A 16,188-nucleotide genomic window follows, 5' to 3' on the forward strand; every position below is an offset into this window, starting at 1 on the left:
AATCTAAATAGTAGACAATTCTAAATTACAATTTTAATTTGACTACTATTTAATTCATAAGATATTATTTTCTCATGTTGCTTATCAATAGATAAAAAGAAAAGAGTGCTCTGTCGTGTAAGATTCCGTATTAGAAAATTCAGAGGACTCATCTTTGAAGGTTCTAATAATATCTAATTGTATTAAATTTAGATATTAGGTGATCACACCACAAGCATGTAAAATTTATTATTTTAACATAAATATTATAATAATCGATAAGGGATATCTGTGCAACGAATACAAACGAATATTAAAACACTGAATATTGATCGACAAAAATATCCCCGAAACGTTGATCAACTTTTATTAATTTGAAAGATAAAATTTTTATTTAATGAAGCAATTATATGCCAGATATAATTATAATTTCTAAAATATCACTCAATATGCGTAGTACATTGAGTGAACTAATTTAAAACAAATTTAGTGAAATAGAATTCTTTTTGCACTTTAATTAGTCAATGGATGTTTAGTCGAGGTGATCACGTCAATTGCCGCAAGGATTGATATATTGTTAGAAATTACAATAGGATTATAAATTTAAACTACTCAACAGTTTGAATTATTTTAGAAAATAATTAATTACAATTAGCTCTATTTAAGACTTATTGTCAGCTTAAAGATTCGCTATACTGGGCTTCCGCTTTGAGAAGATAACCATACTTAATTTATAAATAAATACCAGTTTCATTCTTCTCTCGATGTAGTGATTTACTGATGAATTAATTGATATTTCATGTAGGAGAATCCCTCGATTATTTATGTGGAATAAAATTTCTCCCAACTTTTTTTTCAGTATATCAAATGATGGACTTGAGATTTAAAGGTTATCTGTGATTTGGATCCAACATATTTTAACGGTAAGCTCTTGTTTTTTGTTATGCTTTTTATTAAATTGTTATAGTATTATTGTCTCTTTATCAGATTACGCGGAAACAAAGAGTTAGGGTCATTGATGTACATACATACTGAAGGGGAAGACAAAAATTGGCCAAAGTTTTCTTTTATTTTGATCAGTATTTTCTAAATATATTTATGTTTAAAATTGCAATCGTGAAAGTTTCTCCATTTTTTTTTTTATGAGGCATGACTATTGAGTCATACTATCGTAATTTTTTTATGTCCTTTTAGTTTAATTTTTGAATTTATTATGTAGCAGTTGTAGGGAGTTTATTGTGACGACGTCCCAACCACGAAAGTATAAAGCCTGTTTTAACTAGACAACAATGAAATAAGTCCACCGTTTTATTGAAATCACCATTAGTACGGTGATAATCTAACTTTTAGAAAAATTATATGTGACTTTGTATCATCTTCAAATTTATGCCCTTTAAGAACTTAATTATTTCTTAAAAAAATAATTTCGATAATTTTTTTTAAGAGTTATATATGAGGAAAAGTAATTGTTTTTTCCTGCAAGTCACATACTTTATTACTTACTCATTATCTGACGAAGAACAAGCAAGTTAAATTAAGGAATCTATTTGTAAGAGCCTTACTGTCGGGTACTCAACGAGTGGACCAAAGATAATATGCTAGGAATCCGTCCATACAATGATTCTTATGTAAGAACTTTGAAGGCTGACATGAAAGAGTGATTTGTAGTATGAGATCCCATATTTTTCTAGAAGATCATTTAGACGTATAGCGCGAACTTTTTTTTTTTTTAGGTCCAGACAATATCCAACTATGTTAATTTTAGAATTAGGTGACAACATGCAAGTACAATTTAGCATTCTAACATAATTTTAATTATAATTGACGAGGGACATTCGTGCAACGCACGTACATGTAAAACTAGTTATTATAAAAGCACGAATAATAATGTTGGTTGACCAAAATATCCTTTAAATATTGAACGACTTTTATACCCTTTTAGTCTAATTCTACCACATTCTTATTGGTTATTTTGGTAAACAGAAAAAATATAATAATTGAAAATAGAATCCAAAACAAATTCAACTTCTGAATTCTGATTCTAAATCTAATTAATTAAAGAGTCTTTACGTTCAAACAATTAGAAGATACCCAACCAGTAGTCGTATTTGCCTAGGAATAATTTTGTTATTGAATGTTGCTTTGACCGTATTAAAACTAATAAATTTTTTAACATAGACAGTGATTAGGTTATTATTAGATCATATTTTAATAGGTTTAGATACCTTTAGATTGCCTCATATGTTTGGTCTTAAAAGATGGAATAAGAGTTCATTTAAAGTCAATTAACATACTTATTTTAAGATAATGAGTATAGTAAATGTTGGATATTATAATATTCAAGATTTTATAATATATAAAAGTCATTTTTTTATTATTTGTATATAAAATTCATCCAACTTAAAGCTTATCACACATTTTTATTTTTTTTTTTGTTACATAAAAATCAACCAAGTTGGGCCAAGCTAACAAAAAGTAATCTCACTTGCATATTCATATATTGTGCTAAAAATGTGACATGGCATTTAAGTTGGATGACTTTTACATAACAAAAAATTAAAAAAAATGTATATGTGTTATAAACTTAAGTTTGATGACTTTGTATAATAAAAAATAAAAAGTGACTTTGCGTTATAAACTCAAAGTTGAATAACGACCAGTTAGGCTATTTTTGTGGGAATCAATACAAATATACTTAAATAAAATAGGAGGGTGGGAAAAAACAAGAATAATTATCATAAACGAGTCAAAAGTTATAAAGTTTTATGTTAAAAGAAATAAAATAGTTGAAATTATTTCTTTGTTTAAACATTTCATCATGAAAACTACCATGAAGTTAGAAAAAATTACGATGGGAGTATTTGTTTTTTTAAAGTATTATATTTTACTTTTGTACTTAAATTTAGTTAAAATATATAACCAAATATTCTTAAAACTAAAGGATATCTTATAATTTAATTTTGCTTGGTAATGATTTTTAGGGAATATCTTGCAAAGCATGTTCTTAGAGACTAGTCTAATAAATAATCTCAATAACTCTCTAAAGAATCTTTGAATGTATACTTCTTATTTATTTAAGCCTTTAACATATCCTTTAAGAACATATTAACTCCTATATAGGTATTTTCACTAAATTATCCTTAATTAAAACTAGGGATGTACATGGACCGGGTTGGTTCGGTTTTATTAAACACCAAACCAAACCAATTGCGTCGGGTTTTTAAATTTATACACCAAACCAAACCAATAAAATTCGGATTTTTCAACCTCGGGTTTTCTCGGATTTTTCGGGTTTTTTTTTTGGAATAGTCTTGATACAAAACATATAACTTTTACTTCAAATATTTCTTTAGTCCTAGTAAGGTACAACTATATAATTAAGGTGTTTCTTAAGAAAATAACACAAAATGTGAGAAGAGTGATGACATTGTATTAAAATATTTAACAAAAGCTAATAAAATCGGTTAAAATAAATATTGCTAATTAACAATCCATAAAGAAAATGACCATAATTTAAAAATATTAAGTTATGCTAAAATAAGTACGACAAATAAGTATTAATTCCTGACAGAGAAAAAAAACTTAAGTTATGTATTTTCACTTTCTAAATCAATTATGCAAAATTAAAGAATAGATATCCAACATTATTGTCATTCTTAATGGTAAATTGAATTTCTTTTGTTAGCGTTAGTATTGAGCTGGTTTTAGTTTGGACTTTATTTGAGTTACTAACATCCATAGGATATAAAACTTATTGACGTTCAAAATTCTAAGTTCAAGCTTGAATAATATGATAATAGATAAAAAACTACGAAAAAATTTAAGAAATATTTATAAATTACATTAACAATAAATATTTTTATGTATAAAATATTTTAAAAATTGAATACATGTAATGTCGGGTTGGTTTGGTTCGGTTTGACTTTTTTTAGTTAAAACCAAACCAAACCAATTATGATCGGGTTTTTTTTTTTCAACACCAAACCAAGTCAAACCAAATCACTAGTCGGGTTTTTTTCTCGATTTGATTTGGTTTACGGTTTGGTGCGGTTTGTCGATTTATTTTGTACACCCCTAATTAAAACTGACATTTTACTATTAACTCTATATATTAGATCTAGTCAATTAACACTTAATAAGAGCAAATTAGGAAAAGAAAGAGTTCCTTCTTGATTATATATAAGTAGACACTTATTTGGACCAAATTAAAAAGACTAAATAGACATTTATTATAAATCGGGGGAGTAAATATTTTCTTAATAAATAGTAGGTCAAAACCTTAAAGATGAGGTAGTATATCTTTCTGTAAATTCACCCTTGCGAGAAACCCAAAAAAAAAAAAAAAAAAAAAAAAAAAAAAAGTTTAAAAACAAATATATACAGTAGCTCTAAGCTCTAGCTCACCCTCAACAAATAATAAAAATAAAAAATAGCTCCATCATCCAAAAGGCCCCACCCATTTTTCAACCACTTAATGTCAACCACAACCAGCCAACCTGATAATATAACATAACAGTGTAATAATAAGGGAAAACTGACGGAATTCCAATTCCTTTCTCTCCGGAATTCCAAACACGCCGGGAAAAAAAAAATGAATTCCCGTTTCACATCCCTCCTTTCCCGATCCCTCAAATCCAATCTCCACCACCATCAATTCCTCTCTTCTTCCACCGCCACGTCATCATCATCATCTGTACCTCAAACCCTCGAATCCCTACGTCACCGTTTAGCCAATGAATCACCAACCCTATCTGATTTTATTAATCTCCAATCAGACAACTCATATTCCGTCCAAGTAGGCACGAAGAAGAAGCCGTTACCGAAACCGAAATGGATGAAGGAAGCAATACCTGGAGGTGAGAAATACACGCAGATTAAGAAGAAATTGAGGGAATTGAAACTTCATACTGTTTGTGAAGAGGCGAAATGCCCTAATTTGGGTGAGTGTTGGTCTGGCGGTGAAACTGGTACTGCTACTGCTACCATCATGATTCTGGGTGATACTTGTACCAGAGGCTGCAGGTCATGTACATTTCTATTCTAATTAGTTTGGGATTTAGTTCTAGTTGATTGGTTGATATTAATTTGGATTTTTGTTGTACATGATCACATTTATGTGCTAAGGGAGAAGATTGTTTTTTTTTCCTTATTGTAGAAAAGAAAGAACATAAGCTTGATTGGATTTATCTCTTTGCCACTTCGTTTATGTTTCTGTGGTGAGAAGGGCACTAAACTGGATATATTTGTTAATATGTTCAACAAAGTAGATAACATGGCAACACTTTCCTAGCGTCCCAGACACTTCTTGTATAAGACAAATGAAAAATGAGCTGAATGATGCAAATGAATTTCAACAACAACAACAATAACATACCCAAGGAAATCCCACAATGTGGGGTCTGGGGATGGAAATGAATTGGCATGCCAAAATATTATGATAGTAGATAGTTGATAGGAATTGAAGGTATAATCAATATTAATGGATAGAGAGCTAATTGGACTTTCACGGCAGTGGAGTGCATTCTGTAAGAAAGGGGATGAGAAAAGGGAAGTTTTTTTTTCTTGGTAACTCTCTTTTTCTCTCTCTCAGCCTAGCTGTTTTTACTGTATGTGCACTGTGGTTATTGAGAAGGTTAGAGGAGATCTTTTAAAGTAGATTGGGTTTATATTTGCTTTGGGCACGGATAAACAAGACTTGTGATCCATTTGTATAATCATTTACTAAATCGGCGCTTTGAAATTTTCAGATTCTGCAATGTGAAGACATCACGCACTCCACCTCCTCCTGACCCAAATGAACCTGCCAATGTGGCTGAGGCCATTGCCTCATGGGGATTAGATTACATTGTAATTACCAGTGTTGACCGGGATGATTTACCTGATCAAGGAAGTGGTCATTTCACTGAGACAGTGCAGAAGTTGAAGGCATTGAAGCCACATATGCTCATAGAAGCACTTAGTAAGTGCTCCTTTTTTAAGTACCTTGTGAACTTTCTACCTAGACCAGAACCACAAAAAACTGTGAACTTCATTTATATGGCGCTTCAGACTTTGTTTACTCTTTTACCTTTGTGCTCGATCTGATATGTAAGACAGTCTACAAAAGTTCAATGAAGTTACTGCAATTAGTTTGATAAATGGCAACTATCTTCCTTGCACAAATAAGTGGTGTTCCTTATTTTATTGTTGCAATGGCTGAACAATCATTGTGCATCTAGACTCGTAATAAGAAGTGCAACTTCTTGTTATCCGTACATGTTCTTCTGTTCTTGTACTTCATCCTCTTTGGCTCTTTCTCCCTATCCCCCCTTCCCCTCCCCGTGCCATCAATTGGGTTTTGCTTTGATTTGGCTATCTTCAGTATTGTTACTGGACCTTGGCTGTATGAGTGGCTGAATGTTCGTTTGGTAGCGTTTATCCTTTTCTTGTATCCAAGACAAATTAATTTCAAAGTAGCTCAATAAGTTGAAATAATGACTCTTTCTGGAGTATGAAACTCACATATTTATTTTGGTCTGATTCTTTTGAGAAGCTGGATATTCTATTTGTGAGATATGATTTAAGGTATTACTCCCTAGATTTTGACTTTCAAAAACAGTTTTTTTTCAATAAGGAACAAAAGAACCTTAATCTGGCGCCTTAGACCAACTCGGCCAGCTCAACATTTGTAAAACAGTTACAAAGGCTTCTATACCTTGTTGTAGCTTTCACGTAAATCGAAATAGTAGAAGCGGTCTAAAGTCTGTTTGAGTATCATAGAAGTTATTGAAAAATGTGTTTACTGGGAAAATCTGAAGCAACTATATTTACATTTTACAAAAAGAAAAGAAAAGAGAAGGGGTATTGCATGTTTTTTTGAGTGGTAAGAAGTATTTTTGAAATGAGAAGAGCTGGTCAAAGTCCTACAGCTATGAGCTAACAAAGGATCTGGTTTATAGATAGCTTTTGTGCTTTTCCTTGCATTATATAACTAACTATATACCTAATCATAGAAGTTTAACTTTGTCCCTTTTGGGTTGTTGTTGTTGTAATTTTTGTCCCTTTCATTTCCTTTTCTCCATCAGTTAAGCATTACCTAAGAGGGGTTGATTGGAGCCTCAGTTAAGTTGGAATTCTAGTTGCTCAAACAGGGATTTGGCAATAAGTTTGATGGTTACCTTTGTCCAAGTTCTATTCTCAGTCTTGACCGTATTTACCTTCTTTTTGAAAGGTTAAATCAAAGAAAAGAAATAGTGAATAACATATTGACATTTGAATTTGTATCATGTCAGTCTATCTATCTATCTATCAGTTCACATAGTCAAGCAAAAAGGTCGTGATATAATCTGATTTCATCCTGCAGCTCCAGATTTTCGAGGAGACCCTGGGTGTGTGGAGAAAGTTTCAAAATCTGGATTAGATGTTTTTGCTCATAACATTGAAACTGTCGAAGAGCTTCAGAGTGCAGTACGAGATCGTCGTGCTAACTTCAAGCAGTCCATGGACGTTCTGAAGATGGCCAAGGACTATGCCCCTGCCGGTACATTGACAAAGACTTCAATAATGTTGGGCTGTGGTGAAACTCCCGAACAAGTTGTTAAAACAATGGAAAAAGTGCGTGCAGCAGGTGTTGATGTAATGACATTTGGTCAGTACATGAGACCATCAAAGCGTCACATGCCTGTTTCTGAATACATAACCCCCGAAGCCTTTGAGAATTATCAAGTTCTCGGCACACAAATGGTTTGTTTATTCCTCCTCCCTTTTTATTATTCCCGTTGTCCCAATTTATGTGGCATCCCCTCCTTTTTAGTCTGTCCCAAAAAGAATGTCACTTTATTATAATTAACCTTATTATAATTAGAAATAACTTAACTCTAAAATTCCCCTTTTACCCTTAATGAAATGATTTAAAGTCACACAGATGTCTAAGTTTTTTTTTTTTTTTTTTAAATCACGCATTTCGAAAGACTTCATTTTTTTCTTAAACTTTGTGCCAAGTTAAACAGTGCCACATAAATTGGGACGGCGGAAGTATTTAATATGTATTCCTGCATATCATGTTTCTGAGTGGGTAATATAGTATATTGCTTGTGATGAAGATACTATATCACGACTAAAAAAAATATATATTTCAATGTTTAATCTGTTTTAAGGTTTGAACTTGTAAGTTTTCTACTATGGAAAAAGGTTCAACTTTGATTAGAAAGTGGGACACATGAATTAGGTGCAGGCCGAAGGAGCATCATCGTAATTGATTTGTTTGCCATTTGTTGTAAAATATTGAGTAGTGGCATGTCCTCGAAGACCTTATTGTTTTTTTTCTTTAGATATGTTATCTGGCTCATTACTAAGACTGTTCTGCTATTCTCCCACTTTTTCTATTTCATTTTAATGTTCGACAACTTATTTGCAATTGTGCAAAGGGAGCAATCTGGAGTTATAAGACCAGACAATTGGAATTGGATGGACTGATATAAGTTATGAAAATCTGTGGATCATGCTGTGATTTTGCCCTCCTCCGAGGAGGCACATTATGGTCACTCGGTACTTGCACCGGTGAGGGGTCAATGGCTCTGGTTGTGAATAGAATTCTTTATTCATTGAGTGAGGTATGATGTTTGCCTTTGACTTTGGAAGATTTTTATGAGTCAAAAGGTCTAATCATGCCAGATCATTGCCATTGATGTAATGTGTGACGTCCCAATTATTTTAGCTAGTAGGTTGAGGCATTATAACCAATGAGATTATATTAACACTAGTAAAGCTCACGGTAAACAATATGGTTTGGGTTCCTTTTTTGTTTTAGTTTTCTTTTGTGGTAAATATCGTTCTTTTGGTCTGTGTGGCACATTACCCCATTTAAAAGGCCCTCACAATCAGGATTGAAGGAGAATTTCTTGGGATGTGTTTAGAAGATAATTTGAATTTTGGGTAATTTCTCGGGATCTGTCGCATTGTTGGTGACAGCGCAGATAGAGCTCCAATGGTTAGTGTTGAATGTTCAGTGATGGTAGTAGAAAAGCACGGGGAGAATGCAGATAAGGGCAAAGCTGGAAGGAAGGAAGGTGTGGATAATGAGGTTTGAGGATACCAGGTGATGCAATAATGGCAACACGAGGTTGGATGGTGTCTGAACCCAATGAACAGGATTCTTTTTTGGGATAAATAACGCACCAAACAGGAATACCGCTTTGGTTTGGTTTTGGGTAGATGCTATCATATTTTGTGATTTTAGGGTGTCTGCTGTGGTGTAGTTCAGCTTTCTGGAAAGGTTCCTTCATTTTTTCAAGTTTTTGGAGGATAGTTACTTATCTTGTATGGACTTGGTGCAAGTGTATTTTGTTAAGTGGTTGTGTCTCACAAGGAAGAAAGGTGGAGGTAATAGTATTTGCATGGGACCTTGATACGACATTATCTCTATATGGAATTGCTTTGGTAATGCTGATGAAAGTTTCCCTTCTAAACTTCATCAAATTTAACAGCTGTGTAGGAACAGGAACACTAATAAGTTGCAAGGAAATAAAGTATAGTTATTTCATTAAGTGAATTTGGGCTAATAGTCATTTGATGGCTTTGCTGGGAAGGCGACAGAGGAACTTAGTCATGGTATGTCCAATAGGATTACCACAGCCTGGTTGTTTCCCCACAACATTATGAGAATTGTTTTGACACTTGAGTCCTCTTAAATTCGGCAGTTCCTGAGTTTTAGTAAAAACTTGATTTACGTACCAAGTTATGGTGAGACTCTGCAATTTGGGACAAAACAAAATTATGTTAAGACTTTTACGTTCTGTTACAGTTCATAGTTTTCTTAGCTCAAATTGTTTATTTAATGTTACTTTGGTGTAATTATGAATTTTAATATCTCGTTTAGATTTTAAAATATATTACCATATCTATTATTTCGAAGAAAAATTACAATTTTTTTTGAGTCTATGATGTCTTTGATTTAAAACGACTCATTAGTTAATTGAGCCAATTCCGAGTTTCAAATATTTGACTAGTCTTACAGGTAACAGATAACCCGTGTATTACGTCTCGGGCCTTCTTGCTCAGAATATATCATGGATTGGTTATTTTTCTTACTTCTGCACTTTATTTTGCCTAACATTCACTCAGCATCATAGTTGGAACTACATTGTTTTTGCATGATATGATTGAACTTGAAGTCCGAAATATTGCTTCGTATATCAAATGTTGCACCAATTTGTTCGAGTCTTTTAAATAACTGCCTGTGTTTCTGCAGGGATTTCGATATGTGGCTTCTGGCCCCATGGTTAGGTCGTCATACAAGGCAGGGGAATTCTATATTAAATCCATGATAGAACGCGACCGTGCAGCATCTTCGTCCTAGCTTCTGGTCTTGAGATGATATGTTGCATTTTTGCACCACAAACTTGACGTTCACACATTCTTTGAGATTGAAAAGTTGAGTGAGCCATCTGATTTGTTTCCTGTTGGCCATATTTCTTCAAATAGAGGATAGCTAAAAAAAAAAGAAACAATATGTAGGCATTCAAAGTCTGATAGGCTTAACATTTGCCTCATGTAACTTGCTGTTAAATCTAATAATCTCCTGCAGTTGTAAATTAACTTAATGTAATTATTCTTTAAATCTCGCACTGCCGTTGAAGTCACGAGGCATTCGAAGTGGTAGACAATGATGATTTAGCGTTGCCAAACATAAGCATCAGAAAGCTTGATTTTCGTGATTTTACAGTTCTACTTGGTTGAAAATTTTTCGGTGGTGCTTAATATTTTCATGCAAGGAGGATTTCTTAGGCCTCAAATCGTGTAATTATTTGGTAGCTCGTGTCGACAATATTGTCTTGTCATTCCTCAAGGAACCTGATTTCCATATTTGGTAGCTGAGCTCCTATAGGATAAATAGTTAATGTGGAAATTTGTAATTGCTAGTTATACGTGTTTGCATTCCTCACTCTCCCATCTTTTCTTCATCTGGCCAATTCAATCTTTCTTGGCGCTTAACTCGTTGTTTGGTTTTACATTTTTTTTTTCTTCTTCTTTTGTGGTTGTCAATAGAGCCCATTGGAATTGAGAAAGTCAAATGGAATGTTGGAATAGCCATTCAAAAAAAACACAATTGCTTTAGGGGGTGATTGTGGACCCCTGTAGTAGTACATATACCAAAAGAGGGACAAAAAATCCTTGTGGGATAATAGTTTGGAAAAACTTTTTGTTGCTTTTGAGGTCATCAAATTGTATCTTAGTGGTTGTTCGGTAGAAGGTATAAGCTGGAATATCTCAGTACTAATTTTTATATCATATTTGGTAGAAAGTATAAATTTATTCTGGGATAAATTTATATTAGTGTTGGGATATCCCAGCTTATACCTTTTTATCCCACTTATACTGGGATTATTTTATACCATCTTTTAGATGGTATAAAATAATCCCAATAAATGGGATAAATTAGTCCCGAGATTATAATCCCGAATTAATTTCGAATCTACCAAACGACCCCTTACAGTGTCCGTGAACCACCGCTGTTCTAGGCTCTAAATTATCACCCAAAAAGACAAACAAATTAGTGGACCCTCATAATCTAGCATTCAAATCAGTCCATAAGTTTAATAATTCAATACTCTTAAAAGCAATGTTTATTTGCGATAATGGAGCTAGCAATGTTTATTTGCGATAATGGAGCCTAGTTTCATGATTTTCCTACAATGATTACCTACTTTTCCACCTTTTAATTAAAACCTTGCTCTTTTTGGTACATTTTTAATTAAGGCTTATAGACTTTTATAACCTATGTTGCTTTAATTATAGCATTCAATGAATTGAAAGCTGGAAAACATGTGGTCGGTAGGTAATAGCGTCACGAATACCATTAGAGATCTTTTACTACACGAGCCAAGAATCCAATGGCGAAACAGTGAAATGAATTCTGTCATTTATCTTTTTTTAATTTTTTCCATCACAAACGATGGTAATATGGTATGATACGAGGAAGTCCTATTGGTGTTAATGATATAATGGGTGATAACTCTTTGACTCCATATGATCCCATTTTGACTGTGGATCTAATCAACTCAATTTTACAGTCATCTTTCAAGTGAAGCTTCAAGCTACAATTTCTACTCTATGATAAGAGTTGAAGTGAGTGCTTCAAGTGGATAAGCTTAGACACTCTCAACCTAGTTTGTATCAATTAGAGATCCACTTTGGATATGACGAACAAATACTGAATGATCAACCTTAGTTTGCTTCAACCCACATGTAGAAAGAACTTAACTAAATTTAGCAAATCATGTCCTCTGGATTCTGTTATAGACTTACCAATTTTTGACTATGGCTCCACATTCTCTACAATCATAAGCTCAGGAATCATGGAAAGGAACAGTAAAATCGAACTTCCACTCATTGCGTGGAGACTCATTGTATCACTAAACTATACTCCCTCCCGTTCATAATAACTGTCCATCAAGCCTTTTTGTTTTGGTTCAAAATAAGTGTCCACTATAATCAAGAGAAATTAATTTAATTTTTCCAAAATTTTCCTTATTAAGTGCTAGTGACCAAATCTCAATGTGTTAACTTAATAGTAATATGTAAATTTTAATTAAAAGCAGTGTAGTCAAAATACTTATTTTTTTCTAAGAGTTTGTATTTTCTTAAAGAATGTGCTAAAGGTTAAGTGAACACTTATTTTGAACCGAACAGAGTAAGCCTTATCAAATAAATTCCGTCTTTAATAACACTTGTGACGCTAAATTTACTTTAACTATAGCAATAAGAAGAAAGCCTAACAAAATGTTAAAGCCAGCTGCACTCCCAGTTTCCAATTATCACATTTATGCAACAAAACTTGTTTTGGCCCCCTTTGGAATACAACAAACTTTTCCTGTTCGTTCAAAGTTCAGAAGCGGATCCAGAATTTAAATATTATGGGTTTAATCTTTCAGGATTCTTAGTTGAATCCATTGTATTTTAAAAGTTATAAGTTCATCACTATTACTTTTTGTAATTTTAATAAATCTTTACACATAAATTTATATTCCGTATAAAAAATTAGAAATTCAATTGAACTCCCATCTTGAATGCTACGTAAGCCCATGCTTCAAACCGAGCCCCACATACAAAACATCACAATAAAGCACAAACCATGAGCCAAAAGTATTCCCAGGTCCGTGCCTGCCTCGACAAAATTCAAGTGATCAAAAAGTAAACAATTTGCTTTATAATTCAATATTTTAATCTTAATTATATTATGGAAACAGTGATTTAGCGATATTAACCGAAAGAACATTTCCTGAAGTTTCTACCACCCGTTTAGACATGATTTTTTTCTTTTCAAAAGATTTGTAAAATATTGTTTGGCTATACATTTGGATAATTCTTTGATAATTTTTCAAGTGAATGTTATTATACTTACAATTCTAATTTTTTAAAAGTGAAATGCATATCCAAACACCATTTTAATTTCTAAATATCATTTTTCAACTTCAACTTTACATAGTGCCATATTTTTTCAAATATCACTCATATCCAAAATCCTACTAGCATTCTGAAACATAAAATATCATAGAATCATATTATAGCCGTTTAACAGCTGATTAACTTTAATTAAATGACAATCACTAAGCAACCCTGTAACAATGAAGTCGCTCAAGAATAATGTGACCTCATTAAAAGAGTCGCTTAGTCAACTTCTCTTTGTCCTAATCTACAGAGTACGAACTTTTGCTAATTTCAAGAATCTATAAGAAAAACTTAAAAAAAGAAAAAGAAAAAGAAAATTATGAGGCAAAAGTAAAAACTTGAAAAAGTAAAGTAACAGGGACCATTTTTTGCCTCTATATTTGTCATTTCCTCTCCACTATGCCTATATTCAACTTCATTCACTGAAGTGTTCATATCAGTGTCCATTTACCAAAAAATGGGCTGCTGTTTTAGCTCTTCCAAGAAACGCCGCCGCACTTCGCAGCCGTGTTCCGCCATAAACGGCCGAGATCCACCGCCGTTGGAGGAAGAAACAGTCAAAGAAGTTCTCTCCGAAACACCCATTCCCAAACCTCACCACCACCCACCAAAGGTACTAGTCAACCACAAAGAAGCTGACTTTCCACAACAAGTCAAGATTAATGAATCAACGGCTGTCGCTAAACCCATCATTGAACCAACTAGTGTGGTTCACAACAATGGCGGCTCAATAAAATTAGTGGATCAAACGAAGTTTGAATCAACAATGGTTAACAAGAGCGGCTCAATAAAATCAGTAGATGAAGTAACGTTCGAATCAGCAGCGACTGTTGTTAACAAGGGCGGCTCAATAAAATCAGTAGATGAAGTAAAGTTCGAATCAGCAGCAGCGGCTGTTGTTAACAAGGGCGGCTCAATAAAATTAGTGGATGAGATAAGACCTGAAGTGTCTGAAGAGCAGACTTCAGAGATGTGCAGCTTCACCGAGAGCTATTCCACGACAGCGACTGCAACAGAGAAGAGAGAGGAAGACGGGGAAGTAACACAGAGGTCACCTATTAGGGTACATAGAAAGAGACAAAACTCCGGCGATCTCACCGGAGTTAGAGAGAGAAACTTCCGTTCTGGAAGATCGGCGCCGTCGCCGGAGAAAAAGAGGTCTCCGGCGCCGGCGACATCAAGGGGAGTACAGGGAAGGGGAATGCCGCAACAACGGCGAAATGTGGGGCCCACAAATGGGCCCCGCAGAGGACCTGGTGATAATGTGGTTCGGAGGTCAAATTCCCCGGCGGCGCGTGGGCCGGTGGATGCGCGTAGGAGTGTGAGGAACAGAAGCCCGGCGGCGGCGCGTGAAGTTGAGTCGCCGGCAGAAAAACCGAAAGAAGAAGTATCGCCGGAGACCGGCGAGTCTCTTGAAAATCCACTTGTTTCTATGGAATGCTTCATTTTCCTGTAGGCTAGGGAAGAAGACAAGAAAACGATGTCGTATAAGCTGTAACATGTTGAAGGAGTATGTCATTATTTTGCTAATTCTATGGGTGGGAAATCCGAATTTTTGTAAATAAGGTGGTAGTACTAACTTTATCTTACTCTGAAGAGTGACATATTTGGTTTTGTTAAACTCATTATTGTCATGATTTTTACTTGTTTTATAAGTCTTTCAGAGCAAGAGTAATCATACCATGATATCACTAGTATTATCTGAGGATATGAGTGAAGTTGGAAGACAAAATAAGGAAAAAACTTATTGTTAATTCGGGATGTTATAATAGGTTCAATTGAACTTATTATACTTTTGAAAGTAATGGATGCGAAATTAATATTTTTAAAAGTTTTAGTTATTTTTTTCATCATATATTTATGTTGAGTAAAAATACACTTTTGAGTTTGATTGAAATTGTATACGCATTCCATCCGCTGCTGTTTCCTAGTAGCATAACCTTAAGTAGCAGCAGCGGAAGAGCTAGAAAGTTAAGATACAGGTTCAATAAAATCTAGTAGCTTTAGTTTAAATTTTGTACTTGTAATTTAAATATGTATAAAAATTAAATTTAGAATCAAATTACGGATATCTGATCATGCTATCTTAAATATAAAGTTGACAAGAGCCGTATGGATGTGAAAAAAGAAGAAGTGAATTTTGGTGTGTGAGAAAGCTTATTGAGATTTGTGAATATGGCAAAGTAGTGTTGGAATGTGGAGCTTCTGTTCCCTCCTTGGGATGAAGTTTTTTCTATTCAAGCTTTTGGTAGAGCTTAGAAGAACATGCGTGTTGTATTTTTTTTTTAGCAATTTGTTTTTCTAAAATAATTGTTTAAACTGCATTCCTAATTTATTGGTTTTAGATAAAATATGTTTTGAAAAGTGCATTTGCATGCTCATGCATAAATCGTGTGAGTTGTGACATGGGAAGAACTTTCTTGTGTTGCAAAAAAGGACAAGAAAATGATAGGTCGACATTAGATTATCTCATTTGATCCAATTAACTTGATTTGTCATTCTCGTCTAATTTATATTCACGCCGTAAGATCCATTAAAAAAAAACACTCTTTATCATAATTGTTTTATACTTGAACCTGAGATCTCTGAAGCTCTCATTAAGGTTAAATGAATCATGTTAATCCCACCATAATCTTTTTGTGATCGCTTTTGATCAATTGTTGCTCTGGGAAAAGGGACCTACTTATTGTTTACTGTCTTTGTCCCCATGAATGAACTTACGTACGCTTCAATAAATGGGGTTTCCTATTCCCTCTTAGATTCTTCTAGGATTCTTAACAA

The 16,188-nt window shown here is 33.6% G+C and overlaps 2 protein-coding genes across 3 annotated transcripts; both read left to right on the forward strand.

Moving 5' to 3' along the window:
• Nucleotides 1–4,529: 4,529 nt before the first annotated feature.
• Nucleotides 4,530–10,676, forward strand: LOC132063972 (lipoyl synthase 2, mitochondrial). The gene is made up of 4 exons (XM_059456774.1): nucleotides 4,530–5,001; nucleotides 5,727–5,938; nucleotides 7,322–7,701; nucleotides 10,208–10,676. Exons 1-4 carry the CDS (start codon nucleotides 4,571–4,573, stop codon nucleotides 10,313–10,315), a joined length of 1,131 nt encoding a protein of 376 aa, XP_059312757.1. The 5' UTR covers nucleotides 4,530–4,570; the 3' UTR covers nucleotides 10,316–10,676.
• A 3,061-nt stretch (nucleotides 10,677–13,737) lies between these two features.
• On the forward strand, nucleotides 13,738–15,028 carry LOC132063973 (uncharacterized). Of its 2 annotated transcripts, XM_059456776.1 has the most exons (2): nucleotides 13,738–14,275; nucleotides 14,342–15,028. In XM_059456776.1, exons 1-2 carry the CDS (start codon nucleotides 13,865–13,867, stop codon nucleotides 14,861–14,863), a joined length of 933 nt encoding a protein of 310 aa, XP_059312759.1. In that variant the 5' UTR covers nucleotides 13,738–13,864; the 3' UTR covers nucleotides 14,864–15,028. The 2 variants fall into 2 exon arrangements, with proteins under 2 accessions (XP_059312759.1, XP_059312758.1); XM_059456775.1 differs by having other exon boundaries at nucleotides 13,741–15,028.
• Nucleotides 15,029–16,188: the final 1,160 nt, after the last annotated feature.

Source organism: Lycium ferocissimum, chromosome 7 (genome assembly GCF_029784015.1).
Source record: "Lycium ferocissimum isolate CSIRO_LF1 chromosome 7, AGI_CSIRO_Lferr_CH_V1, whole genome shotgun sequence".
NCBI lineage: Eukaryota > Viridiplantae > Streptophyta > Magnoliopsida > Solanales > Solanaceae > Lycium > Lycium ferocissimum.

Excerpts from the sequence above, each read along its gene's own strand:
- LOC132063973 (XM_059456775.1), top strand. The coding sequence starts at position 13,865 with ATGGGCTGCTGTTTTAGCTCTTCCAAGAAACGCCGCCGCACTTCGCAG.
- LOC132063972 (XM_059456774.1), top strand. The coding sequence starts at position 4,571 with ATGAATTCCCGTTTCACATCCCTCCTTTCCCGATCCCTCAAATCCAAT. Across the intron at positions 5,939-7,321 it reads TATGCTCATAGAAGCACTTA|CTCCAGATTTTCGAGGAGAC; the intron begins GTAAGTGCTCCT and ends TTCATCCTGCAG. Across the intron at positions 7,702-10,207 it reads AAGTTCTCGGCACACAAATG|GGATTTCGATATGTGGCTTC; the intron begins GTTTGTTTATTC and ends GTGTTTCTGCAG.